The sequence below is a fragment of the Dipodomys ordii genome, unplaced genomic scaffold, assembly GCF_000151885.1.
Source record: "Dipodomys ordii isolate 6190 unplaced genomic scaffold, Dord_2.0 Scaffold9, whole genome shotgun sequence".
NCBI lineage: Eukaryota > Metazoa > Chordata > Mammalia > Rodentia > Heteromyidae > Dipodomys > Dipodomys ordii.
In genome coordinates, this window is record NW_012267225.1 from 2,873,603 (window position 1) to 2,900,204 (window position 26,602).

Genomic DNA, 26,602 nt, shown 5'->3' on the forward strand with positions numbered 1-26,602 from the left:
ATAACAAAATACTGAGGCAGGGATAATTTAAAAAATGACAGACATTTATTTCTTATACTTCGAAGGCTGGCAAATCTGAAGTTAAGGTACTGGTAGATCCAATGTCTGAGGAGGGGTCTTCTTTCTTTCCAAGATGGTAGCCTTGTTCCTTTGTCCTCTGGGAGAAATGCTATGTTTTGAATGGCACAAGGGACAGAAGAGAAAAATCCACTCCTTCAAGCTCTTTTGTAAGGACTGATTCACTTTGTGAAGGTTCTCCTTGATGATACTACATTGACCAGTTTCAACATATGAATTTAAGAGTTTAGGTTCCAAAGAACATATATTTCATGAGAAGGGCCCAGAGGAGGGGGGGGGTGGGGAAAGGGGAGATTACAAGGAGAATGTTCTGGAGAAGTCATATGCTACTGGGAGGCTAGAGCTAGTAACATTAACTTTGGAATGAGTAGACCACTGGAGATAGAGGCGTGGTAGATTCTATGGACTATTTTCTTCTCTCCTTGTGTTTCTGATGCTTCAGATCCGGGAGACCTACAGGAAGAGGCTAGTGTTTAAAGCTGCATCTCTATTGCCTGGTATGGATACTTAGTGGAGGGGATCACTCTGCATGTCTGCCCCATCCTGCCCTAAGGCAGGGCAGCTGGATGATGGTGCTCCCTCACTCTGAAATGGAGAGTGACAAATGGATTGGAGAAGCATCAAGAGTGAATTAGAATAACAAATTCCTCCCCAGCATCCACTCTAGATTAAGCCATTTCTAAGAATGACACATCTGACCTCTGTGGCTATCACTGTTGACCTAAGAGGCTTTTTAAAGGTTACTGGACCTTTCAGTTCACCTTTCATCTATGGGAACTAGTTTTCCTACCCCAGACAGCAATGGTTTGGCTGAAATCCATCTTTTGCCCTTGCTTCTCTGGAAATGCCAGGCTTCAGGTTTCAGGAAGTCTTTCTCCCCTTAGTCTTGGCTAGAGCCTGGTGTCATTCCCTATCAGTCAACCAACGTGGTCAGGAACTGCTGGCAGAGACCCAACTCTACCTTCTGCGATTTGGGGCCCATGGTTCTGCTGCTGGCTCCCTTTCCCCTCTGCATCCTGCAGACTTTACACCTCTACCCAGCCTGCCCTCCTTCGTGTCCAAATGGAGATTCTGCTAGTTTTCCCTCTTGTTAATAATGGTCTCTTTTTCCAACCAACTCCCTCTCTACTCTATCCAAATACAAAGCACTTCATGTAGCTGGTGTTGGCCATTCCATTGAGTTTTGATGAATGATGCCCTGCACAGCCAGCCATCCCAGCTGCACCAGGCTCTTCACCACATACTCTTTCCCCAAGAGCTGCCACTCCGGGGTAGCTCCTGAACTAGCCCCAGCATTGAGAATATACCTGGAAGTAGTTATTGTAATGAGTTCTTTTAGGCATGATGATTTCTGGGTAAAATTCAGTTGAGGGTATAGTAGTAGTATGTGTGTAGGCTCAATCCTCAAATATGATTGGTGTCTATCGTCCAAAAAGAAATGTAGTTAATTACCCATAATGTACTTACAACCTAAAAAGAGAAGGAAGGGTGGGAAGGGTGGTGAGAATGTTGGAAGGGGCAACATTGATCAAGATGCCCTGCTTTCTTAAACTGCCTTGCTGGATGGAAATTCCTTGGTACAACTACTTAAAAATGATGTCTAATATGTCCTTGCAATTGATGTGGCAGAAAAAGTGGAAGGGAACAAGAATGAAACAACAGTGGTTGTAAAATTCCTCATCTAGTTGGCAAAGAATCAGACTCAGCACTCCAGGTGGGTTTCTAGATCTGACTGGGTGGATCTACTCCTGCTTGCCTTGTTCCATGAAAGAAGGAAGCAGAAATCCTTACACTTGCCCCGGACAATAGCCATTGAGAAATCAGAATTCTATAGGGATCTTTTAAATCTAGCTAGTGTGATCTTACTTTGTTTATACAACAGAACTGACACCAACTGCCCTTGGAAATTGTCAGGTTGAATGGAGGTACTAACCCTGGAGATCCGGAAGCTTTCTAGCAATTCCCTCCTTAGCCACAGGTGATGAGTTCTGACTTCCAGTAAATGCCTGAAAATGTATAGATAGTACCTAACCCTGTTTCTTATTGCCTAGAAGCCCTGCAACATTGCTATTCTGCTGATCTGTGATTGATGCCTCTTTTATGTCACTGCTTTTTTGGGACCACTATTCAATAAAGCAAGGCTCACTTGAACACAAGCAGTGATGCCATTACAGTCCATTTGACAACCAAGATGGCTGCTTCATGACAACTGGGTAGGCAATATGTACAGCACAGACACTCTGGACAGTGGTGAGTCATATCCAAAAGGATCTAGAGTAGGTCAGTAGGATGTTTTGTCATGCTACTCAAAAGAATGGAAAATTTAAATAAGTCACGAAATATTTACTTCTAGAATTTTCCATTTATATTTTTGGGCCATAGAAAGCAAACTAATGGGTAATGAGGGATTGCACGTGCTTTTTCACTGCTTCAGTTCACATGGAGTGTTGTGTCTATGCTTGTGTGGCAGGAAAAAAGTATACAGGTAGAGGAAACAAAGTGTGCTACTAAGATATCCACAAAACATAAGATGCTGAGTGCTCAGACTTGAAAACTGTCAAAAAGGAAAAAGAAGAAAAAAAAAGGGAGAACATTTTAGGATTGAGACAGAAAACAGCAAGAGGGAAGATGACTTAAACAAAACTGTTATTTCTGATTACACCGAGTCCTTAAAAGATTACACTAGATTCACTGGCGCTAACCAACAATGAATTTCATCAAAGGTTTAATTAGTTGTGATGTTTGTAATTTTTGTAAGGTTTGTTGATGAATACCTTCCCACCAAGCCCCAGTGAGGCTCTCAAAAAATCCACCAGGCAAGAAACCTTTAGGGTGATTATGTGTGTGCTTTTTTAATTGTATAATTCATTTATACAGAGAAATCATTTGATTGACCTATTTACAGTCATAGATTCTAATTTTAATTTCCACTGGCAAATGTATTTCACGGAATAGTTAACAGTGAACTCATTACCACTGTGCATCTGCAATGACATAGGGGTTTAGTCCCCCCTCTCCCTTTGAAGACTCGAATTCCAGCAGTGGGGATTCATCAGTCTTCTTTCCATCTTATGAATAAATCTGACCAACGTGGATCTACTATGGTCAAATTTTCAGCACAATTCTCAGTTTCTTTTCAGCCTCCTCATTTGCAGGCTTTATATACCCAGGCAAATAAAATTCACATCCCCTTCACCACCTACAACTTACTACAGACCCTCAAGTTGAACTTTTCCTACCTTCTTTCACATTCTGGCACAACCAGATATTTTTACTTTATTACAAAACTACTTTCTTTTCCCCTCTTTTTTCTTTTACTTACTACCTTGTCTCTTTCTTCTCAGACAACATAAAAACATCCGTCACAATTCCTTGAAAGTGGTTTTCTTTTAGTAGTCTAGAATACAGAGAGTCATTTCATGAGTCTTCACCGTCCTGAAATGCTACACTGTAAACATTGTAATTTTCTTAATTGGCTCAAAAACAGTATGGCTTGGTTTCACTTGGTTATTATGATTTAAAAAAACACAAATATATATATTTATATATACATACACGCATACACACATTTTTTATCAAGAAGGAAACAAAAAAAACATGCCAATTTTAAAAGGCATCAAAGTAAAAAAATAAAAGCAAATACTAAAAACTAGTTTACAATAAAAAATTAAATAATTGGCAGGATAAATGAATGAAAAATGAGGAATGAATGTGCAGTGAAAAATGAAAGCATTCCAGTTGATAACAAAAATATAAAAGTTTTATGGGCTGTTTTGTACAATTTGAAATATTGTAAATGTATTCTGTGTAGATTTTAGGTGCCAATGTCAAAACTTCAATTCAAACTTGTATATTCAAGATCACCAGCAGAATTCTACTATTTGCAAAATTCTAAGTGTTGATGGATAGTCTCATGATGAGTCCAGAATTAGGAGATAACCCATTTGATTTAATTTAAAAATACCAATCTTTCTTTCATGTTCTTAATAATCTAAGAAAATATCTTTAAAAAAGGTTAATCCCCCTCTGCAATTTTAACAGTAATCTGTGCATCTTTAGCTGCCATTAAAAAAAAAAAAACAAACAAAAAACCAAAACACATAAAAAACAAAAATCCCCAGTAAACCCCACAAAACAAAACAAAACAAAAATACCCCAACCCCAATCCATGAACATGTTACAGCTGGTACAAAGTAACCCTACAATGCTCCCACTGCAAGAGAAATCTGTACACATTTATAAATAAACAGTCTTTCCGCCAGTGAATACAGTTTCCTTTACACCAAAGTCTCTTTCCGTTTGCCACCTGTCTGGGCTTTGTCCCTGGCTCGGCGAAACCCAGGCTGGGTGCGGTGTGCCTTGACACGCTTAGAGCCACTTGCCGCCTGCACGCTGGAGCCACATTCCAGTTTGCTTTCCTCCCCTTCTGCCTGCATCACACCAGGAACCACAGATGCCCTTCTCTGGGCTCCCAGGTTCCCGGCAGAAGGGTTGTTCTCCTCACACTCCTCATGGAGCTCCGGCAAGCCCTCCAGCTCTGGCGAAGTGGCGGCATGCTGGAAAGGGGCAATGGCGGTGCGGATGCAGTTGAACCACTGTTGCTTATGGAACACGTCATTGGCCTGGAGAGTGTATGACTGGCCAGGAGAGGGGTCTTGGAAGCGAACTCTGAAGATGTTTTTAGCTGGAAAGATAAAAATTGAAAAAAAAAAGAAAATCACATTTCAGAGAGTTGATTCTGAGGAGTGGCCATAGAATCTTAGCACCATTGCTGGTACTTATGGATGATGCAGCTTGCCACTGTTAAGAGTCGCCATAGGGTGGGGAGGATTAGGTGGGGGTGGGGTGCGGGGAGGGGGGAGGCTGGGAAGGGATGGGAAGGGGAAACAAAGGAGGAGGCTACAATGCTTGATAAGAAATGTACTCATTATCTTGCCCATGTAATTGTAACCCCTCTGTACAGTATTTTCACAATAAAAAAAAAAAAGTCGCCATAGGAAGCGTTTCTTTGGAAAATCCTTAAGGGGTAAGCCTAAATCCACTAGGTTCATTTGTTTCTTTTTTTTGTTTGTTTGTCTCAGGGCTTGAACTCAGAGCCTGTGTGCTGTCCCTGAGCTTCTTTTGCTCTAGGCTAGCGCTCTACCACTTGAGCCACAGCACCACTTCCAGCTTTTTATGATTCATTGGTGATAAGAATGTTGTAGACTTTCCTGCTTGGACTGTCATTTATGTTTCTTTAAACTACCTTTATCTGAGTTGCCAAAGGCCCCTCGGAAGGAACCGCCCATGCGCACGTCGCCATCTTGCAGGTCTTCCAGTACCAGCTCCCGGACTGGGATTGGCTGCCGGTAAACCTGGTATGAGTGACGCTCATTCCTTGTAACAGGCCGAGTCAAAACCAAGATGTCTTGAAACAGGAAAACATAAAGTTTCTGGAGAAACAGGAAATAAATGCTTTGTTAAAATGGAGCTTTGGGATTTTAAATGAATGACAGGTGCTGTTATTAACTTAACTTGCTATTGTTAATCCCATCATTTATTTCTAGAGTATCTCTTAAGATTCTTCATAAAACTGAGTTAAAACACATGGCACAAAACCTCTTATATAAAACTCGACTTGAAACACCATACACCTCAGTTTTCCATAAAGTAGGGGTTAAAAATGCATACCAGTAGTGTTAAAGGTTCTATTTTCATCACACAGATTTAAGCCTTTAGAACAATTGGGCCTTGTGATGGAAGCCTGAGGTATCTGATTCAAATTTAAAAAATTGCCATTCCCTGATTAGACTTAATTTTAGCAGATACTTTGAAATTCCGTCTGCTGTAGAAATGTGTTAAGTAATGTTGAAAATAAATCAAGCTTTTTCTTTAAAGACAGGGTCTCACTATGTAGACTGGGCTGGCCTGGAACTCATGGTGCTCATGCCTTAGCCTCTGAAGTGCTGGGATTAGAGGTGTGCCCCAGCATGCTCGGCAGGATACACTTTTCTATTAAACATTATGGAACTTAAGACAGTAATTTCTAGCCACAGAAGCTGACTTAATGCTTTAAACTGGGAAACAAAAGTTTTTTTAATTTGTGTAGACACTGAAGTCATGGTATTTCTTCCACACCTACATAAACCAAAGTTTTACTTGATCAAAGCTGGTAACATAATCAGTAATCTTTCATTATGTTCTCTTACGATGCTATGAGTTTATTTTGACAAACCCGCCTAAACAATTTGTATTAAACATTTTAAGCAGGGAAGAGGAAGAAAGTACTGGCTTACTTCCTGCAAGCATGAAAATGCACTCACATGTCCATTTTTATTCTTCAGCTCCCCATGGCACAAGAGCACCTTACTTGCTTCGATCCTAGGGTCTTTCTGCTTCTCATCCAGATACTCCAGCTTGTCAATGTAATACTGACACTCAGATTCACCTTTCTTCAAGTTGATATCAGAGAGAACACCTTGTATTATCAATACCTAAAAATAATCACAATACTGATGGAGCAACTTTAGCACATTAACCCATCTAGCTTTCTTCCATAAAGTAACAGGACAAAACTTCAAGTGAAAGCCTGAAGGGACTCTAGAAACCAATGCCTACAAGACCTTCCTTTTACAGATGAAGATGTACCCCAGCAAAACTGGGTGAGTAGTCAAAAGTCACCTGCTACTCAGTGAAAAAGACCAGTTAAAAGTCCCTTAAGATATGTATATATTGCTGGGCGCCAGTGGCTCACGCCTATAATCCTAGCTACTCAGGAGGCTGAGCTCTGAGGATCATAGTTCAAAAAGCCAGCCTGGGCAGGAAACTCTGCGAAACTCTTATCTCCAATAAAACCATCAGAAAACTGGAAGTGGTGCTGTAGCTCAAGTGGTAGAGTGCTAGCCTTGAGCTGAAGAGCTGAGGGACAGCGCTCAGGCCAGAGTTCAAGCCCCACAACCGACAAAACAAAAAAAAGAGATATGTATATACACACATACACACTCACACACACATGCATGCATGCACACACATTCACGCTAATGTGTGATGGCTACTTAAAAAAAAAACAAAATAATGCTGATTAATTTATGCAAGACATGAGACTATAATTCTATACTTTTCTAAGGGCAATGTATTGTTTAAATTTGAAAAATGAGACTCATTTATTGGACTACTTACTGCCTCCTCCAGAAGCTGAACATCAGTGTGATCTTTGGGAGTGTGTCTAAGAATTTCTTTTAACAGTAAAGGGTACTTGACTAGGCGACTTCGAGGGATATCTAGGAAACTCCAAAGATCTAGTTTTCGACTGAAGGGAGACTCAAGACATCGCTGTAGGAAGTCTTGAACTCTTGGATCCTGTTTCTTTTGATCAAGAAGAGCTTTGGCTGCCAGCTGGTTGCTACAATAGCCTCTGTAAGCATTCAAGCCTGGTAACTAAAGAGTGATCAAAGAGAAAGTGTCACACATTTTTGTTATGACCGGAAGTATGAATAAACCTCTGAACACAGGGATAAAACTACAGTGGGGCTATACTTGAGTTTTCACAAGCTGTGGACACTTTCCACAGATGGCACTGGGACAACAGTGCAATGCTCTTTTTTAAGTTCCCTAATTGGACTGAATTCAGTTGGAGAGCTATACATTCTTCTTCCCCCGTCTCACTCAGGTGCTACTCATTTGTGTTCCCAGGCCACCCAAGGGACTTTGACCACACGTACCACTAACCAACCCTAACTCTGGCTGTAAATGCCCAGTCTGTCTCTCATTTCTAGGTCCCCAGGAACCATTGCTTGGACAGAGCTCTGCACGTCGGAGGCACAGCAGTTAAGTCAAAGAATGAGACCCATAACTAGCAGTATATGTGGGGGTTCTGTCCAAGCAGAAACACAGCTGCAAACGAACCTGTGACTCAAATGAAACTGTACAGGTCACAAAATTTTTTCTTTCCTTAAGACTATTACTTATAAATCTAATTGATTTAAATTAAATCTAGTTGATTTAATGCCTTAGTGTTCGAAGAATCAAATTAGGGAATCAAATGGATCTGATATCCATTAGAAATCACAATATGGCAAGTCTTTAAACTATTAACTTGAGCCAGCCTGCTACGTACCCAGTTCACAAGGATGTGGCCAATCTGCTCCACTGTCCCGTCGGGCTTGGTTGCTTCTCCTATTCTTGCCAACAAATCTGAAGTGTAAAAACATCAGACAGATCAATAATATGTTTATTTAAAGAAATAGGTCAGCATTATATTATTGGTGTATATTATTAGTATTTAATTTTTGTCTTCTAATTGAAAATATTGAAAATTAGTTGTGTTAGTGCTGTTCAGGTATGAATGAAAATGAAGACCATATCTAACCTTCATGCAGAGGTATATAAGCATCCAGATCACCAAATATGTGCGTGAGTTCCTCTTCTGACATGATAGACAACTTTAACATGGGGTCATGGTAGGCCTATCAGAGGGGGAGACACGTGTCACACAAGATTGAGCAAAGAAAACGCACTTGAGTGTACCCGACACACTACAGCTACATGGACTTTATCCAAGAAAGTAAGGTGTTTGTAAATCTCCTAACGACTCTCTTAACGAATACTCATTTGAAGAGAAGTACTTAAAACATCACCTACAATATGTATTTACCAGTAGGTAATTTTTACTTTCCTTCTTCTAAAGGTTAACTGTAGCCTCTAGAATTTATTTTTAAGAATTAGGACAAGATTAAAAAAAAGTGATTACTGACCTTTCTTGCAAGCTTGAGGTCCTCAATTAAATCCTGTTCACCTCGAGACATTTCATATATTGCCTACAAAACATACAGCAAACATCAGAGGCCATTCCTTCCTCTGAGGAACGAAAATCATTTAATTGATATTTACACTGTTTAACTGATGTTTTATACAGGTCTTTATTTAAGTGCTTTGCTCTGAAAACTATAATTCAGGATGGAATGTGAAATAGGGGTTGCCATGTTTTATAATTTTAACCGCCAGCTATGTAATTTATGACCACCACCCGTCACAAAGTGTTGTTCTCACCATGTGGCCTGGGTGGCTGTTCAAACACAAATTTGCTATAGACCATAAGTTTGCTGTTCAGGCAAATCACACATTTCAAAAAGGGGTCTTTATGATTATGGTTCTGGTTTGTATGCCAATGTACCTCCTGACGTTTGATTTCTCTGGCGGTTAAAGATTCCTTCATGGTGATGTCTAACATCTCTGACCACAGCACACTGCTTCTTCTCTTGGTAGGTGTGGGGACTGTCGACCTGCTGAATGGCTTCTGGGCAGAGGCTGGGGATCGGTGCTCGCCTCGAAGGGTAAATGACTAGAGGAGGGAACCAGAAGAGAAAATGAGATTTACAGGCTACAGTAATTATTGTTTCTTTTGAGAAAATGTCAACAAAGGCAAATTAAAAACAAAATTTTGAGAGTTTCTTAGTGCACAAAGCAACAATTTAAGTAACAATCTATCATTTAAATGTAACATTATCAATCAAATTTACTTTTTGGAAATAAAAACAAATATATCTTTGATATAAAAAGCAGATTAGTGAAATCAAACACTATCTTGATAATAATATTCCTTGCCAGTGATTTTCAATAACAAAATTTATGTTTAAGTATAGTAGGGCAAACATGTTGGTACAGCTCCAAGGAAAACACAACTTTCAGGCTAAGAAATCACCTGACTACATCTCTCTCCATTCCTCTTTTTACCTGTATTGTTTGGCCAAAACGTCTGACAGCTCCATTTCTTACAGGAGAGATTAAGTTTGCCAAGGATGTGACCCGAGCTAGAGGTCGAACTCTTTTATTGCTTGGCTCCTGTAAAAACAAAAACCAATTACACTAAATGTGTGCTTAGGTGCAAGGATTTCATACAAGCCTGGACAAAGTTAAGCCCTCTTACAAAACAACATTTGTACGTTGTAAGATAAAGAAAAAAGGAACTCTGGAAATGATTGCTGTTTTTCCCTGTTAAAGTAGAACATGACCAAATAACAGGAACTTACAATTTCATTCTTAACTATTTTAGCTAAGTATAACCTTAAAATAAACATGGGTCAAAAAGTGTTGAAGCCAAGCAGGGACATAGTTAAAGAACTCCCAGGCTCTAGAAGCAAACCTTGGCTTTAGCACTTGGTCATGGCACAACTTCAGCCTTAGTTTTTCTACCTGTCAAATATGGCTAATGATCAGAATGTCTCTTTTAAGTCTATGAATTTTACACAAGTAAAGGGTGCAGAACAGTGTCTGCTCCACAGCAAGTTTTAGTAATGTGACTTTTCTTAGAACATTTCCACTCTTTACATAAACAGAGCTTTCTAAATACTCTCATACTTTACTAACTTAGAGGAAAAAATAGCTATTACTGCTTTTAAGATACAGTGTAGCAAACATGCCTCAAGCATCTTCAAAACTTGACAAAAATTTTATTATTCTAATTTTACTTCTAGTTACATGGAGGCATGTCATTAGGTGAGTCATATTTATTGAATAAAGAACGACAGGTCATACATCTATTCCTTATACTTCTAATGGAATATAATCATTGGAATTTTGTGCCTTTGAAACAAGACTGTGGCATGTCATAATTAATTTGATGAGAATTTAGGATATATATTCTTAAATTTTATAATTACTTAAAATTATTTTGAAAACCATCAAGGAATTTGAACTACTGAAGAGATTTTTGCAGGCAAGCAAGGAAAATTCACAAGTTTGATGGCTTTACTAGGTCAAAATTGTATGCTCCCCACCCCTCAATTAACTTCAAAGTAAAACTGACTATAAGGCTTCTAATGTGTAAACACTAAACAAGCTGAAGATGAAGGTCTGAGGTGGTGAAGCAGCACAAGCCACGAGCAGAGGACATGTGTGAATGCCTTCACCACACGTCTGTGAGCACTGAGTGACACATGCGTGTGCAGGGGCCAGCACAAGACATTCCTTTCCATTTAGTAAAGACAGTACAAAGGGCTCCTATTTGAATGGAGATAGAATTACCTCACAAAGCAAGGCAGGCCAATGTTACCCAGATGCAGTTGTCACAAAGTTCTGCTCTGCTCTTTGGAAGCAGAGGTTAGCCCGCCTCCTTGTTTAAAGCATAACCCATTTGGCTTCCCAGAAATCATAAAATACTTCATTCCAACTTAAGAACTTTTAAAAAGGTGCTTTTATTGAATTTGAAAGGAGAAATTAGTTTAGCTAGGAGGAAAGGATTTTTTTGGGTAGTATCTATCAGCTGCAATGAAATGAATGACAAAATCCTTATCTTTATAGGATTAAATTTCCCATTAATTCAAAATTTTGATATTTAAAATGAAAGCTATGTAATTTGCATATTAAAACATGTCTATGAAACAATACAGATTTTGTTTATGCAGTTTCTTTAAGGTGATATATTAGACTAAGCATTATTTGGTGCTTCAGAAGTTCCACAATTCTTCAAAAGTAACTAGAGTCTCACTTCTCCCACAGGACATGTAATTCTTCAGTTTAGCAACTCTACAGTACATGGTAAAAGAGTCAGGAAATGAGTGTGGGAAGGAAGATTGAGGATACCTCTGCAGTTCCTGCCACATGCTTTTTAGGGTCTCTGATAACATTCCTGCAGACGACACAGATATTATACATCTAATCCATCTGTGTGTCAATATCTAGACACTGCTTAAAAGCCTGTGTTTTTTTAAAAATGAAAAAATGAATAATTTAAAAAGCATAATTAGGAAACATATAGGTGTAACATTGAAAATGCATGCAAATAGTACTTGAAACGAAATTCAGAAAATTCTTGTGGAAAAAAAAAAATCGAGTATTCCATGAGTCACCTAAAAGGAAGGAAGAAAAAGATGTCTCCTGGATTACAGATCAGAATTTGGATTACATGAGCTACAACCAAAAGTTGTTCTTCTTTACAGGTCCAGGTGAACCACTTTAATGATCTGAATTTAGTTATTAGAACATAAACATCTGCCTTATAAACTTATTTCTAAGACACTGTTTTCAAAGAATTGGTATAAGTTATATCTCTCTTCCCAATAGACTGCACTGTTCTGGTATCTGGAGATAAGGAAAGAGAAGAGGAAGAGGAATATGCATATCAAATTACCACCCAAAGTGAGGTTCAGAGATGGTGTTATTCCATTTGTTTTGGAGTGCTGGAAGCCTGATGTAGTGAATATAAGAAGCTTAAAAAAGAAAGACATGGATACTGAAACTATACCCTCTGTCCAAAAGACAACCTAAAAACTGTGGGGATAACAAAAAATCTGCAAAGTTCACACACACAATGATTTTTTTTCTGCAGTTGACTTCAGTCAGCCTTTTACGGGCTAAAGTTCACTTGGAGGAGGAAAAAACCCATTGCTCCCAATATAAGTTGGTGTTGTTTTCTCAGGTTAATTTTTAGTCAGGCTATCTAGTTTAATCAGTCACATGTATTATTACATGAAATCTGCCTTGATATCAAGCCTTTGTTTAGTAAATTTTCACCCTCCATTTAAAGTAAAACCTTATACCTTAAAACATTTTCCAGATATTCATAAAAAAATTGTAAAGACTTTAGTCCTTTATTGGGATGTACCTTGTATATAAACATAACATGGAAAAATTTTGTTGTCTATTTTGCTTCGTGTAAAAAGTTTTGTTTTTCTAATGATGTCACTTGGGAGTGCATATTTGAGGGGGTCTCTTCTATATTGAACAAAGTCAAGACACTTCATTAAAAAAAAAAAGTCAGCATGTGTTTTGTTATTTTTCTCTACTTTGTGTTACTAAATAATCTCTCCTGTGTAGCAAAAAGTTTAAAACCAGAAGAATAAAGTTGTTTTAAAATGAAAAAATGATCACATGTGACTTCATCCCTTTCTACTTGGGGAGGGAGGAAGAAACTTAAAATGTTTAGGATATATTGCTAATTCTAAAACCCAGACAACACTGTTGATGTTCTTAATCTTGGAAATAAAGGTATGCCTCCAAACATGACCCAATCTTTTTTTTTTAATTTCAATTACTATTGGATTTATTTTTATACTGTTTTTTATTATAAAAATACTGTACAGAAGGGTGACCCATTCTGATAGTAGCCTTTCTTGGCTAGTTCTTGATGTCCAAAAAATGACTGTGTGTCAAGTGTTCTACTCAAAGAAAATGCTTATAAAATTTGAAGAGTATGTAAGCAAAAACAAAACAATCAGAAAACAAAGCTCAAAAGCAAACAACACCGAATAAAAATCCACCTTCGAAACTTTAACTACTAAAAGGTATATGTACATGTATAACAAACAGACGTGTTGAGGTATACATTACATATTTAAAAGGTACAATTATTAGTTTTGACACATCTTTAGCCAGAGCTACCACTACAATCAAGAGATGTGAAGAGCCCACATTGCAGTATGTGTGGTATACATGGAATGATCAACTACTAAGTTGATTAAAACTTCATATAGACTTTAAAAAGCCAAAATGACTTCAGATAACAAAAGCCAAGCAGGTAGAATTTCAGTGTAGCACTGGCTGAAGTATTTTAGCACACCTTTGCTAGCTTAAGGAAAGTGGCACACAGTGAATTCATGTAAAAGAAAAATAAGCAAGCGCTCCAGGCCGGGCTTGACTTGCAATCTGTTCACTAGCATTAACTTGGCGGAAAAGGTTCTTGTTTTTCCTCTTAAAGCAGCACCTACGACTTGACTATACAAATTCAAGTTTAACAAGCACAACCACGTTACGATGGAAGGCATGAAGTTAGGCAGAGACACAAAACGCACTTAGAGTCCGTCTTTCTGTGTGGAAGGAAGCTGCGCGCTCTCAGGCCCGATACAGACACCTATTCACACACGCTCGGCCCGCGGACCGAGGGTTCCCAGCACGCACCAGGAGCCGGCCCTGCGCGGCGCGCCGGGGCACGGCCGGGGCCGGCCGGGCGCCCGAGCCCGCGTCTTACCTCCTGCTCTCGGAAGGACTGGTTGTTCACGTCTAGGACTCGAATGGTCCGTTTAATCGGCAGGAGACCTCCGATCTCATCGTGCGCCACCATGCTTCACCGCGGGGCCTCCAACCCTCCGAGCTGAGCACACGTGAGTCAGCCCCGCAGGAAGCGCGGTCGGGGCCCCGGCTTTTCTTCGGGGAGCTCGGCCGCCGCGCGCCGCAGCCCTGCGCCCATGCCTCCCGCCCAGACCTGACGCCTGCCTCTGCCGAGCCGGGGAACCAGCTGGGACCGCAGGCCGGGCCCGCCCCTCACCGCCCCTGGGCGGGGCCTCCCCACGTGACCCGCTCACCGCACACCTCGGCCGGGTCGGCCCCGGCCGCCTCCGGCCCCGGCCGCCTCCGGCCCCGCCACGTGGTCCCCGGGGGAAAGACCGGCTCCTGCGCTCTGGCTCCAGGCTTCCTGGAGAGGCTTTCCCATTTCTCTGACTGAAGTGTGGCCACACCAACAGGGAAGGGGCATGTCGTTATCTCCCGCTCCGAGGAGGGTCTAAGAGCCCAGTGAGAGCCGACATAAACACCGAGTAAAACAGCCGTGCCAGCGGGACGCGGGACACGAGACCCGGGTGCCATTTAACACCCATGGTCTGAGGTCCAACGGGGCAGACCACGACAGAAATCACCCAAAGGACAGTACCGCGCATGCGCACCCACCCTCCCAGGACACGAGAGCCAGGTCAGCCCTAACCCTAGCTCCGGCGGGGAGGAGATCCGAGGACCAGGGTTCAAAGCCCGCCGGGCAGGGAAGTCCGTGAGCCGCTCATCTCAGCTTACCCACCCAAAAGCCGAAGTGGAGCTATGGCTCAAGTGGTAGCGCAGTAGCCTTGAGCACAAAAGCTCAGGGACAGCGCCCAGGTCCCGAGTTCAAGTCCCAGGTCTGACACAACACAATCCACAAAAACCCCACCAGGGGGTAAAAAACAGAAGGCAAATTTAAGGTCCTACTCTATGCCTGCCATCGTACCACCTCTATGAAGTACCACCTCTATGAAGTTTAAGACGGAGGAAACGGAGGCAGCACTGGTCCAAAGATTCTGCTTCACCCGCGGCCCACGGGAGATAGGAATTCGGTGGGTTCCATGAATCTTCAGAGAGGAAGGCACACACAAAGCCTTCCCAGGATGTGGCGCTGGGGCTCAAAGGCAAAGAGCTAGCCTTGAGTGGAAACACCCAGGGATAGCACCCAGGCCCTCAGGTCAAGCCCCACGCCGAAAAAAGGCAAGAGAGCCTCTAGCATATTTTCTGACATAGTCATATGCTCAGTAAGTATGAGCTAAAATTCAGTGCTTTAATAGTAGAGCGAGGTTTAAAATCTAAAGCTTCTGAAGTCCTACATCAGTGTTCACTAATTAACACTATTTTATTTAATTAAAAGCACAAAACCATAAAAAGCCCCCACAAAACATTAAGTCTAGCTGACTTACAGCCTTTATATAAGGTGCAGAGTGGGCGAAAAAGACAGTATATTCAGTTGTTTATGTTAAATAAGAGGTCTTATTTCAAACAATAGGTAGTACTTTACTTATCAAGTTATTAATAGCAACTGCTCACACAATTCCAACAATGGCACAGCAGGGGTACAGGTTGGTATCTTTTCCTTATGTAGAAAAGTCTAAGTTTATAAACTTAAAAACTTACTGAGGTATTTAAAAAGAACAGTGCAGTATGATTACAGGATCAAATTTTTGATAAAAATCTGACTTCCAAAGAAAGATTACTTATAGTTCTTTTGCTTTGCTTCTAAAATATGGAAGAGGTAAGCAGAAAGAAAACTTGGCTTCTCAATACATTAAAAGGACTCTTTCTACAGAAAAAGGACTTAAGCTATACTTGCCTTTTTTCCCTTTGATGTGGAAAATGGCTTAGAATATAGAAATCTGAGCTTGATAATAATTTCTACTTTTTTCTCTGTATAGTTTTCATTTTCTTTTATCTGAAACAGTGACAAGTAGTTAGATTATCTGAAACAGTGACAAGTAGTTGGAAATTAGGCTAGGAAAGCCTTTTGACCAAAGAGGAAACAAAATCTAAGTTCTCTGCTGCCCTCTACAGGGCATATCGTGAAATACAGTGATCTGCCTGTCCTCAATTTGTTACTGTAGTAATTTACTAGCCTACAACTACAATACAGGCAGGTAAGTACATAATCTGTAGTAAAAACTGTACCTTATAATCTTTAACCCTTATACAGCCTTCAGATTTTGTACAGGAAACTTACTTTATTCATGGATCTACTGCTTGCAGTCTTGAACAAGTGTGGTTAAAAAAAAGTTAAAAGCAATCAAAAGGTATTTCAACAACAAACTTTTAAATTCTAGTGCATATATCACATGTTCATGTGATATACAGAAGCACTTGGTCCCATGTCACCATCAGTTCTGTTTGTCATGCATTGATGTGCCCTTAAGTTTGTGAAAACACCAAGAGCTGGTGTTCTCAAAGCAAGGCAAAATATTCCTAAACCAGAAAAGGACATATAAGGTGCTTAATTTAAGTGATAAAGTAGGTAATCTGTTGAGAGGTGGCATGCCTTTGGTGGAAAATGGGTGGTGTTATAGGAAAAATAGAGCCAGCATCTTAAGTATTTGATACGAACAGCATAAAACAGGATCTAGTTTTTGGTGAGCAGTATTAATGTGTACAACAGTAATTCTTAAGACAGTAATGTAGCCTACTCTATGTGGTTTCAATTTATGGATGCTAACTGTATAGTACAGTAGTGTTAAGTTTAGAGCATGAACTCTATGTATCCTGATGTATCCTTGGAACTCTGACACAAGCAGTTTACTGTAGTATTAAATTAGACACAGAGTAAAAATCATATATGGCCAGGTAATCATGCCTGTAATCCTAGCTATGAGGAGACAGATCTGAGGATATTAGTTCAAAGCCAGCTTAGGCTGGAAAGGCTGTGAGACTCTTCTCTCCAATTACCCAAAAATCGAGAAGTAGAGCTGTGGCTCAAGTGGTAGAGCAACAGCCTTGAGCAAAAAAGCTCAGTTTAAGTCCCAGAACTGGTATCCCAAAAAATCATACATGTATGAAAAGATCCCACAGTTCACAATATTTGAGTTTTCCTAAGAAAACCATTCCATTTTAAAACTCTAAAGTTAAAATGACAAATATCTACTGTATATGTCACTAAAAATACGTGAGTTAAAATAGAATTTAAGATCTTACTAAAAAAGGAAGCACTGACTGAAAAACAAAACTTTTTAGAAACCAGAGTTCCAAAATATTTAGTACTAAGTTAAAAAAATCACACATTAAAAAGGCCGGTACATTTGGACTCAATAATTACGAGTGGAATGAGTGACAAATTTAATTTTGGACTTGAGTTTAAAAAAATTACATGGGTTAAAAACGCAAGTGGCTGCAGGTTTTGTTAAGAATTTCATTTGGAAAAGATGGACTCAGAAAAAAATGATATTAACCATCAGGTGGGCTAAGACATTTGGTATTTTCAAAGCTATAGTTCCTTTTGTGGGGACAATACCAATAGCAAATGAAATGTAGCACCTGTGCCACTGGTGGTGACTTTTTAATCTCAAGTACACAGTATAACAAGTAATTTGCCATATACTGTAAGTTCACTCATTCTTGGCGACAGAATGATGAGTGAATTCCTCTGTGTTCCTGAAATTGAGTTCTGGGCTCTAAAGCATAGACAGAACACTACTGGGTCCTGAGCCCAGCATCCTTTTTTTCTCAGCCCATTCTGACTTCACTCAAGGTGCCAGCCAGCTTGCTAATGGTGTGGCCTTGCAGCACCTTCCTCAGCTGTACCATGTGTCACCTGTCTGCCATCAGTGGTTACTGAATGCTGGTGGATGGAATCTACACACATGTGGCCCTGGACTGGAACAAATGACCTAAAGCCACAGTTACTTAATGATGCACAGATCTAATCCAGGTTGGCAATCTTGCAGGTTATATGTTTTTAAGAACTGGTCCACTTTAACTAGGTTGGTGAGTAATTGTTCACAGCATTATAATAATTCTTTTACTTTTCATAAAGGTAGTAGTAATAATCCTACTTTCATTTCTTGTTTTAGAAATAAGTCTTTTTTGTAGCCAGTCTACCTAAAGGTTTATTAATCTTGATAATCTTTCAAGAAAGTGTGCTTTGTCTCACTGATTTTCCCTATTTTTCTCCAGTTCCATGTTGTATCACCTGTATTCATTTTCTTTTTTTTTTTTGGTCCAGTCGTGGGGCCTGAACTCTGGGCCTGGGCACTGTCCCTCAGCTCTTCAGCTCAAGGCTAGCACTCTACCACCTGAGCCACAGCGCCACTCCGGCTTTTTTCTTTTTGCTTATGTGGTGCTGAGTAATCGAACCCAGGGCCTCAGGCATGCAAGGCAAGCGCTCTACCACTGAGCCATCTTCCCAGCCCCACCTGTATTCATTTTCTAGTCATCATTTTTCCTTCCCTCTGCTAGCTTTCAGTTTAGACTGCTTTTTCTTTCCTAATACCTTAAAGTATAAAGTTAGTTTTTGTCTCTCTGGCCTTGAACTCATGATTTTTCTGCCTCAGCCTCCTGACTGCTGGAATTAGAGGCTTGTGCCATTATGCCCAACTTCATCTTAAAGTATTTTCTAATTTGCTGTGATTGGTCCTTTGACCACTGGTTGCTTAACAGTGTACATCTAATTGACATATACTTGTGAGTTTTTTTTCCTGTTGTTTTCTAGTTTCATTTCTCTGCCATCAGAAAAACAACATGTATGAATTTCAATCTTTTAAAATTTATAAAGACATGGTGGGCCCTGGTGGCTCACTCCTGTAATCCTAGCTACTCAGGAGGCTGAGATTTGAGGATCACAGTTCAAAGCCAGTCCGAGCAAGAAACTCCATGAGACTCTTATCTCCAATAAGCCATCAGAAAATTGGAAGTTGCACTGTGGCTCAAGTGGTAGAACACTAGCCTTGAGCTGCAGAGCTGAGGGATAGCGCCCAGGCCCTGAGTTCAAGCCCCATGACCACCACCACCAGCAACAAATTTATGAAGACTTGTTTTCTAGTCAAATATATGGCCTATTCTGAGAGAAGGTATATTCTACTATTTCTGGGTGAAGAATTCTGTGGAATTCTTACTTAAGCCTTCTATTTCCTTACTGATTTGCTGTCTGGTTGCTTATCCCAAAGTTGGAGAAAAAAATTAAACTAATAAAGCATAGGATTGTTAAGAGTATAGAGGGTATGCTTTCAATGGAAAGGAAACTATACATTTGTTAAAACTTGTAGGAAAGCAAATGGGTACTTTTAGCAAAACTGAAACTTTCAACTCAATCATTATACTTCTAACTATCTACATTGGAGATTAAAAAACCAACAAAGGTCCTTTTTATGAACAAGGAGAAAGTATACTGAGGCATTATTTTTATTTTACTTTTTGCTGGTAGTTGGATCTGAACTCATGGCCTATACGCACAGGCTGCTTATTTGGCTGATGCTCTATCAGTTGAACATTATTTATTTCATTGTTTATGTTTTTTAAGTATAATTTTATTATTATTAAGGGTTGTACAGAGGAGTTACCCTTTCATGTCAGGAAATGAATACATTTCTTTTTTGGACAACGTTACCTCTTCCTTGCATTCCCAATTTTCCCCTTCCATTCCTGCTCACAAGTTACATAGTTTATTTTCCACAGTGTATACTGAATAGCATGACTGAGCATTATTTTTAATTTGAAAATATACTAAATGGCCATTCTCAAATGAATAAATAGATTATGGTATTTTAATACTGCAGAATGCTGTGTAGCAATCAAGAATAATTAGGTTGCCTTACATGTCCCGATAAGATAGCACATGTAGAGTATGATCTGTTATACGCAGTTATTATATATATTATGTGAAAGTGTATATATATATATACACAATACACACACACACACACACACACACACACACACACACACACACACACAGGCCTGGATTTGCAGGCAACTGGTTGCTTCAGAGGAAAGAGGCAATAAAAGAGGTCTTTTAAAAAGCTGTTGCATGGAAGTAGCACTGTGGCTTAAGCGGCAGAGCGCTCGCCTTGAGAGCAGGGACAGCGCCCAAGCCTGGAGTTCAAGCCCCAAGACCGACAAAAAAAAAAAAAAAGCTGTTGCAATATTTTGTAAGGACAATGTATTCATGTATGAAAAATACAAGTATTTAAATAAACAGCAGTCTATGAATAATTCATCTTAAATACTCCAGATATTTCAATGGTTTCTCTGAGCATTATCAGAATAATGTCTTCTATTTGACTTGTATAGTGTTGACAAAGTCTACTATTTTGTTTGTATTTAGCTTGCCTTTGCTTTCATGTACTTAAGTGTACCAATGTGCTAACAGCATAGAGCACAGCCTCTTTGAGGAACAGTGTGGCACTGTCTCTCTTTCCAGTCCCTCTGCTGTCTCCGGTCCTAGTCTATATTATGGCCTTTGCTCTTTAAGTATCTGTGTTTGTGATCACTAGTTACAGGTTAACATAGTTTTAAGGGTATTTCCCCCTTATTCTTTACTAAAAAGTGGAAGAGCAAAAAGAAGGCACTTACGAGCTAAAATTATTTGGTTTTGCACTTTAAAAAAATTCAACAAAGCCTTCTCCTCTCCCAAACCCAGCATTCCTCATTCTTACTGCGCAGAAATAAAATTCTTCTAAAGTATACAGCAGGACTTACCTTCAGATCAAGGCTGCTAAGGCTTATAACATCATCATCTTTCTCTTTTCGTTTTCTTTTCTACAAAAAAGAACAAAATATATTCAATCCTTTCATATAAATGCATCTGACTCCATCAAAGACTCCATATAACCATAAAGACCAGTTCTAAAAAGTTAAGTTACTTTGACTATCTGCATAAGGAAATTATTTTGATGTGAGATGTTTATAAATTGTCCCTGGAGCCTAATGAGCACCCTAAGTAACCTTTTAATGTGAAGTAATTCCACCCTAGTAAAATTCCACCCTAGAGAAATTTTCAGAATAGAATTCCTATGTAAGTTAAGTCAAGGGCCATCTGGACTTGTTAGAGACAAAGTTAAAGTACATCGGTATGGAAATGTAAAATACTCATTTTAAAAAGAATCATATAGTATTTATCTTGGGAGGGGGAGGAGAGGTGGTTTACTGGAAAACAATCCTTTTCTCTTAGTCCCAAATAATTAAGATTTGCAGGATTTATCAACTGGAAGACAAATAACTGTGGCTGTAAAGTAGATCTTAGTACTCAGCTCGGTGCCATAAATAACAAAACTGTGTACCTTTCATTTCTGGTTCTTCTTTTTTTTAAAACTGTATTTATTCTATGGAAATTTAACATTGCATTTCTGGTTCTTAATACTCAATAAACTCCCTTATGTATCAATTATCCCACACCTCAAAATAACTTTTCACATCAGCAACAGTGAGAATGACCTTAATCTAAGAACTAACAATGTAATGTAATGTAATAATAGAATGGTTGAAGTATTATTTTTAAATATGGAGGGGAAGCCTGTTTTTACTTATGTTTATTCAACAACACAGACAAGAAAAACAAGTAGTATCCAGATTAGGAAGAGATAGAATGACAGCATTACATTAGACAATATAATTATCTACACTGTATGCCCAACAGAATATTACTAGCAGCTACTGAACTAATTAAAGAGTTGAAGGTAGGAGTTATAACAGGACCCTAAACATTCAAACAGGACCCTAAACATTCATACGGTGAGACCAAAAGTTTCTCAACCTATTCCTAAGTACAGATGACTAAGCTATATATCAGACTAAAAGACAACCAAGGAATCAATTCTATCTAATACCTTGAAAATGAAAACCCAGGTATGCCAGATGCTGGTGGCAAACGCCTCTAATTCTAATCTGTGAGACTCTTATTTCCAAATAACCATCAAAAAAGCCAGAAGTGGAGCTGTGGCTCAAGTGGTAGAGCACTAGCTTTGAGCCAAAAAGCCAATGATAAAGCCCAGGTCCAGAGTTCAAGCCCCAGGACTCATACCAAAACCAAAACCAAAAAAACCCAAATATGCACTCACCAAACTCAAATCCCAGTGGGGGCCAGGTGTTAAAAATGTGAAGGAACTACCTCTCCGAAGTGGGTATCTGTTAATATAAAATTAAAGTAATAAATACACAGAGTAACTTCAGTATAATAAAGCAATATACAGATAAAAAATGATCTTTTCCATAGTTTAAAAACCAGGTAAAGTAGCCAGATTATAGTAATTAAGTCTCCTCAGGAAGTGGGATAATACATGAAATAAAGCAAAGCATAGGTTTGGCCATTTTCAGAACCTTTACAATGAGAATCTATATAGAATTAATGAACAGATTACTTGAAAAAGCAATTCACCAAACTAAACAAAATTTATCTTAGGAACATGTAAACAGATGAGTAAAATGAAATCTATTAGTGTAACAGTCTGCATTAATAGGTTAGATAAAAAACAGCAAGTAAACTTTTAAGGTAAAAAAATTTGATAAAATTTAATATTCATTAAAAAATGGATGTTCTTAAAATCGAGTATGTTATTTGCATCCATGTTGTAATCCCTTCTTTTATTTATTTATTTATTTGGTCAGTCATGGGGCTTGAACTCTGTCCCTCAGCTCTTCAGCTCAAGGCAAGCACTCTACCACTTAAGCCACAGCACCACTTCTGGTTTTCTGGTGGTTTATTGGAGATAAGAGACTCACAGACTTTCCTGCCCCGGCTGGGTTTGAACCACGATCCTCAGATCTCAGCCTCCTGAGTAGCTAGGATTACAGGCATGAGCCACCAGCGCCCGGCTTTTCTGACTGTTAAATATTATAACTTAATAAAATAAAAATCTTTGAATAATACACTGAGACAAACGTCTCAAGTAAGATTAGAATTTGACTGGAGTTTTGTTGTTTGAGGATTTTTCCTTTTGTATTTTCTTTACATTCAACATAAAGAAAAAAAGAAGAAAATCTTATGACAAAAATGAAACCTAAACACAAATCAAAACCTAAACACAAACTTAAACACATATTTTATGTGTTTCCATATTTACAAAACATGTAGAATGTCACAGCACACAGGCTAATATGGGAGAAAATTCAAAACTATACTTATTGTTAACCACTTATGAGGTAAAGACATGCAGAACAGAAGTAGAAGAACAGATATTTTTCTCTGTGGAAATAAATGATGAATCACCAAATGAGAAAGGCAAGGACTATTCAAGCTTACAAAACTGTATACCTTTCTATCATTTCTGGTTTTTCTTGTTTTTTTTTTTAAAATCATGTTTATTCTATGGAAATTTAACATTGCATTTCTGGTTCTTAATATTCAATAAATTCTCTTATGTATCACTTAATTATCCCATACCTCAAAATAACTTTTCACATCATCAATAGTGAGAATGACCTTAGTAGCAAGGGAGTTAGCCATCATCCCCAGCACTCAGGCCAAGATTCAAGACAGGTAGAGGAATGTGAAACTCTATAGTAGATGGAACTGCAGGCTCAGTCATGACGCGACTGGAGGGTGACCTAGGGGAGCTGCCAGTGAGCTGGCTAAGAGCAGGGATGGGGTGGCAGGCTGTTGGACTGGACAAGGTGCATATCTGACTTTCTCTGCTCGGTTCTAAGAAGGAAGCACAGCAAAATTCACAAGTTGGCAGTTATCAATAAAGTCCTGGCTACTTCAGGCCAATTGTTATTTAGTTCCCTGGGCCAGGCCACAGACCATTTGTAAATCTGGACTCCCATTTTGGCCCTCATAATCTTTGCTCACCATCTGTTTACCAAAAACCACAAGCAAATGGCATTCTTCAAAAATCTAAAAGTGTACACCAAATGTTAGAGCTTCAGTACTTTTCTAAGTATGAAACAAATTATAAACAAGGAACATAAACCTCAAGTAGTTTCTTGTGTCTGGGTACCCCTTCCCCCCCCCCCCAAAAAAAAAAAAAGCAAGCAAGCAAGCACTAGGCCATGAGGAAGATCTCATGAACTCCAATTGGAAAGTGTGGACCTGATCTTCACTTCTAAATAGGATGGAAGAAGGCAAACTTGTCAGAAGACCAATTAGGAGCCGGCTCCAATACCGATTAGCAAGGTGAATGAGCATACAGAAGCACACTTCTCCAATGGTTAGAGAGCAGGTGTCTAATGACAGAGGGTTCAATGCAAAACTGGCAGGACAGACTGCCTTTTCTTCCCTATCTATACCCATCCAGTTCCCACCAAAGTTCCTGATTCAGGAAAATAAATCCCTACAAACAGAAATCAGAGGTAAATACAGAAAGATCTCAAGATATTCATTTCCCAAAGATCAAAAACACAATAAGCACTATATATGATGTTGGTATATGTGGAGGGGAAGGGAAAAAACAAATTGTTAAAACAGGGATACAGGAGGACCCATTGCAACAATGAGATGTACAAGTCATTATGTAGAAAAACGAACTTTACAACTTTGGGGGAGGGGTTGGGCGGGGAGGGGGGGAGGATACGAAGGGATGGGAATGGGAAACAAAGCAGGAGGCTACAATGCTTGACAAGAAATGGGCTCATTATCCTGCCCATGCAATTGTAACCCCTCTGTACAGTATGTTCACAAATAAAATAAAATTATAAAAAAAATGAAACTTTAAAAAAAAAGTAAACAAACAGGGAAAGTATTTCCAACTGCATGGTAACTAACTGAACTAACTGCAATCAGCTGTACAGTAATGCTATTTTCCCCCATTTCAATAACAAGTGTCTATTTATTCTGAAAACCATGGAAAAAGGAACTAACTTGTGCCCAGAAATCAAGAGTGATAGTACTGACTGCCAAAAAAATTGTGGAAAGGCACACACTTTTTAATTTTTTTTAAAATAGGGATCAGATTAAAAATATAAAAGCTATTTTAAATCCGGTGGGAAAAGTTTTGATTTCATGAGACATTATGATTACAAGTGCCTTTTCCAGAAGACACACTGGGCAGCTTCCAAACAGAGGTTAAGGTGGGCAAGACAGAAATGTAGAGGCAAGGGGACAGGCCTCATCTAGTCATGAATTTGTCAAGCTGGGAATATAGTGGTAGAGGGGCTGACTCATATGAGCAAGAGCTAGTATTTGATCCCCAGGACCACAATAATGAATGTAATGGTAGTAATTATTTTTCTGTCCATTTGTCTGAATATTCTGTGTCCATATATCCATTTATTAACATTAAATCACAGCATAAAATAAACCAACACAGTATAAATCTTGTGCAGCTGTGTAGTTTATAGTTTTTGTTTAACTCAACTGTGATTTCTCTCTGGCTTCTTAATATACCTCCTTATTACTTAATGTGATTCCAAACTATGTGTTTTACACTAAATTAGCTTTAGTATTAGTAAAAATGTAATTTGAATGGTAAAGCTCCTGTTTAAAACCAGTCATCTTGTTAATTCTTGTTTTAAATTTTGTTAAAAAAAAAAAAGATAGGGTTTCCGTTAGATAGTCCTGGAATTTGCTATGTGGCTTCGAACAGGGGATTCTCTTCCTGCCCCAGCCTCCCTAATGCTGCTTCTCTGTTTAGAACATTGTTTCCTCCAAAAGGCTTGGTGCCTTTTGTCCTTCAGAGCTCTGCTCCAGTTTCACTGTCAAGAGACTTTCCTTACCATCATCTCTATTCCTCTCGCTACAACCTTAATTCACTTCATAATGTGACTCCTAACATTTTATGTTTGATTATTGTCCTTTTCCCTAACAAAATTTGTCCCATAAGAGCAAAGTCTTTTATTTTTGTTTACTAGAATTCCCACTATTAGCTGGGTGCTGGTGGCTCATGCCTGTGATCCTGGAAATATACAATAGCATTGCCTATTAGAAGGCAGAGATCTGAAGTTCAAGGTTTAGAGTCAGAATGGGCAGAAAAGCTCATGAGACTCTCATCTCCAATTAATCACCAAAAAGCTGGAAATGGAGCTGTTGTTGCTCAAGTGGTGAAGTGCCACCCTTGCGGACAGAAAGCCAAGAGTGCGTGAGAGGCAGGCCCCGAATTCAAGCACCACGAAGAATTCCTGCCACTGGCCCGAGGGTAGGCGCTCAGCAGTGTTATCCAAAGCGTGTAGAAGGAAATTCACACTCCCTCCATTTGAAACTCTCCTGGCCCCATCGCTAGTCTGTCTGTGTCTTCCAGGTTCTCAGTCTTAGAGATGACTTCTTTCTCTCTGAGCTTTCCCTAGCTCGTAAATACAGGCTGTAACTAGTACAGAAAAGGTTTCGGGAGGAAAGAGTCAAGCAAGTATTACCTTAAAACCTCAAACCAATAATAAACGCCCCCAGCAAGGAAGGAGTGGGGAAGCCCGGCTCTGCCAATGGGGGTCGTAAACACCTTGCTGAGGGAAGTGAGGCGTCTTCCCCGTGTTTCCCCGAAGTGGCCATCCTGGCAGGTCCTGGCAGGACGGGAGTGAGCGCAGGGCACCGGAACCGTTCACCGTGGAGCCGCCGGGGGGCGGGCGGAGGGCTGGGTGCGCTCCAGGGGGCTCCCGTCCGCCCGCCTTCTCCACGCCCTTCCCACGTCCGCGCGCG

At 39.6% G+C, this 26,602-nt stretch overlaps 1 protein-coding gene across 2 annotated transcripts in view; it reads right to left on the bottom strand.

Moving 5' to 3' along the window:
* Nucleotides 1-3,858: 3,858 nt before the first annotated feature.
* Nucleotides 3,859-26,602, bottom strand: part of Net1 (neuroepithelial cell transforming 1) — a 23,323-nt gene continuing 579 nt past the window's right edge. The window contains exons 2-12 of one of the 2 annotated variants that reach the window (XM_013009407.1): nt 22,098-22,164; nt 20,740-20,799; nt 9,790-9,897; nt 9,230-9,397; nt 8,811-8,873; nt 8,426-8,522; nt 8,174-8,250; nt 7,237-7,494; nt 6,381-6,551; nt 5,324-5,510; nt 3,859-4,762 (exon numbers count right to left, since the gene is read on the bottom strand). In XM_013009407.1, coding sequence (XP_012864861.1) covers nt 4,356-4,762; nt 5,324-5,510; nt 6,381-6,551; nt 7,237-7,494; nt 8,174-8,250; nt 8,426-8,522; nt 8,811-8,873; nt 9,230-9,397; nt 9,790-9,897; nt 20,740-20,799; nt 22,098-22,164 — 1,663 coding nt within the window. In that variant the 3' untranslated portion in view covers nt 3,859-4,355. Of the gene's footprint in view, nt 4,763-5,323; nt 5,511-6,380; nt 6,552-7,236; nt 7,495-8,173; nt 8,251-8,425; nt 8,523-8,810; nt 8,874-9,229; nt 9,398-9,789; nt 9,898-14,020; nt 14,267-20,739; nt 20,800-22,097; nt 22,165-26,602 lie in introns of those variants that run through there. The other variant, XM_013009408.1, reaches the window with a different exon arrangement.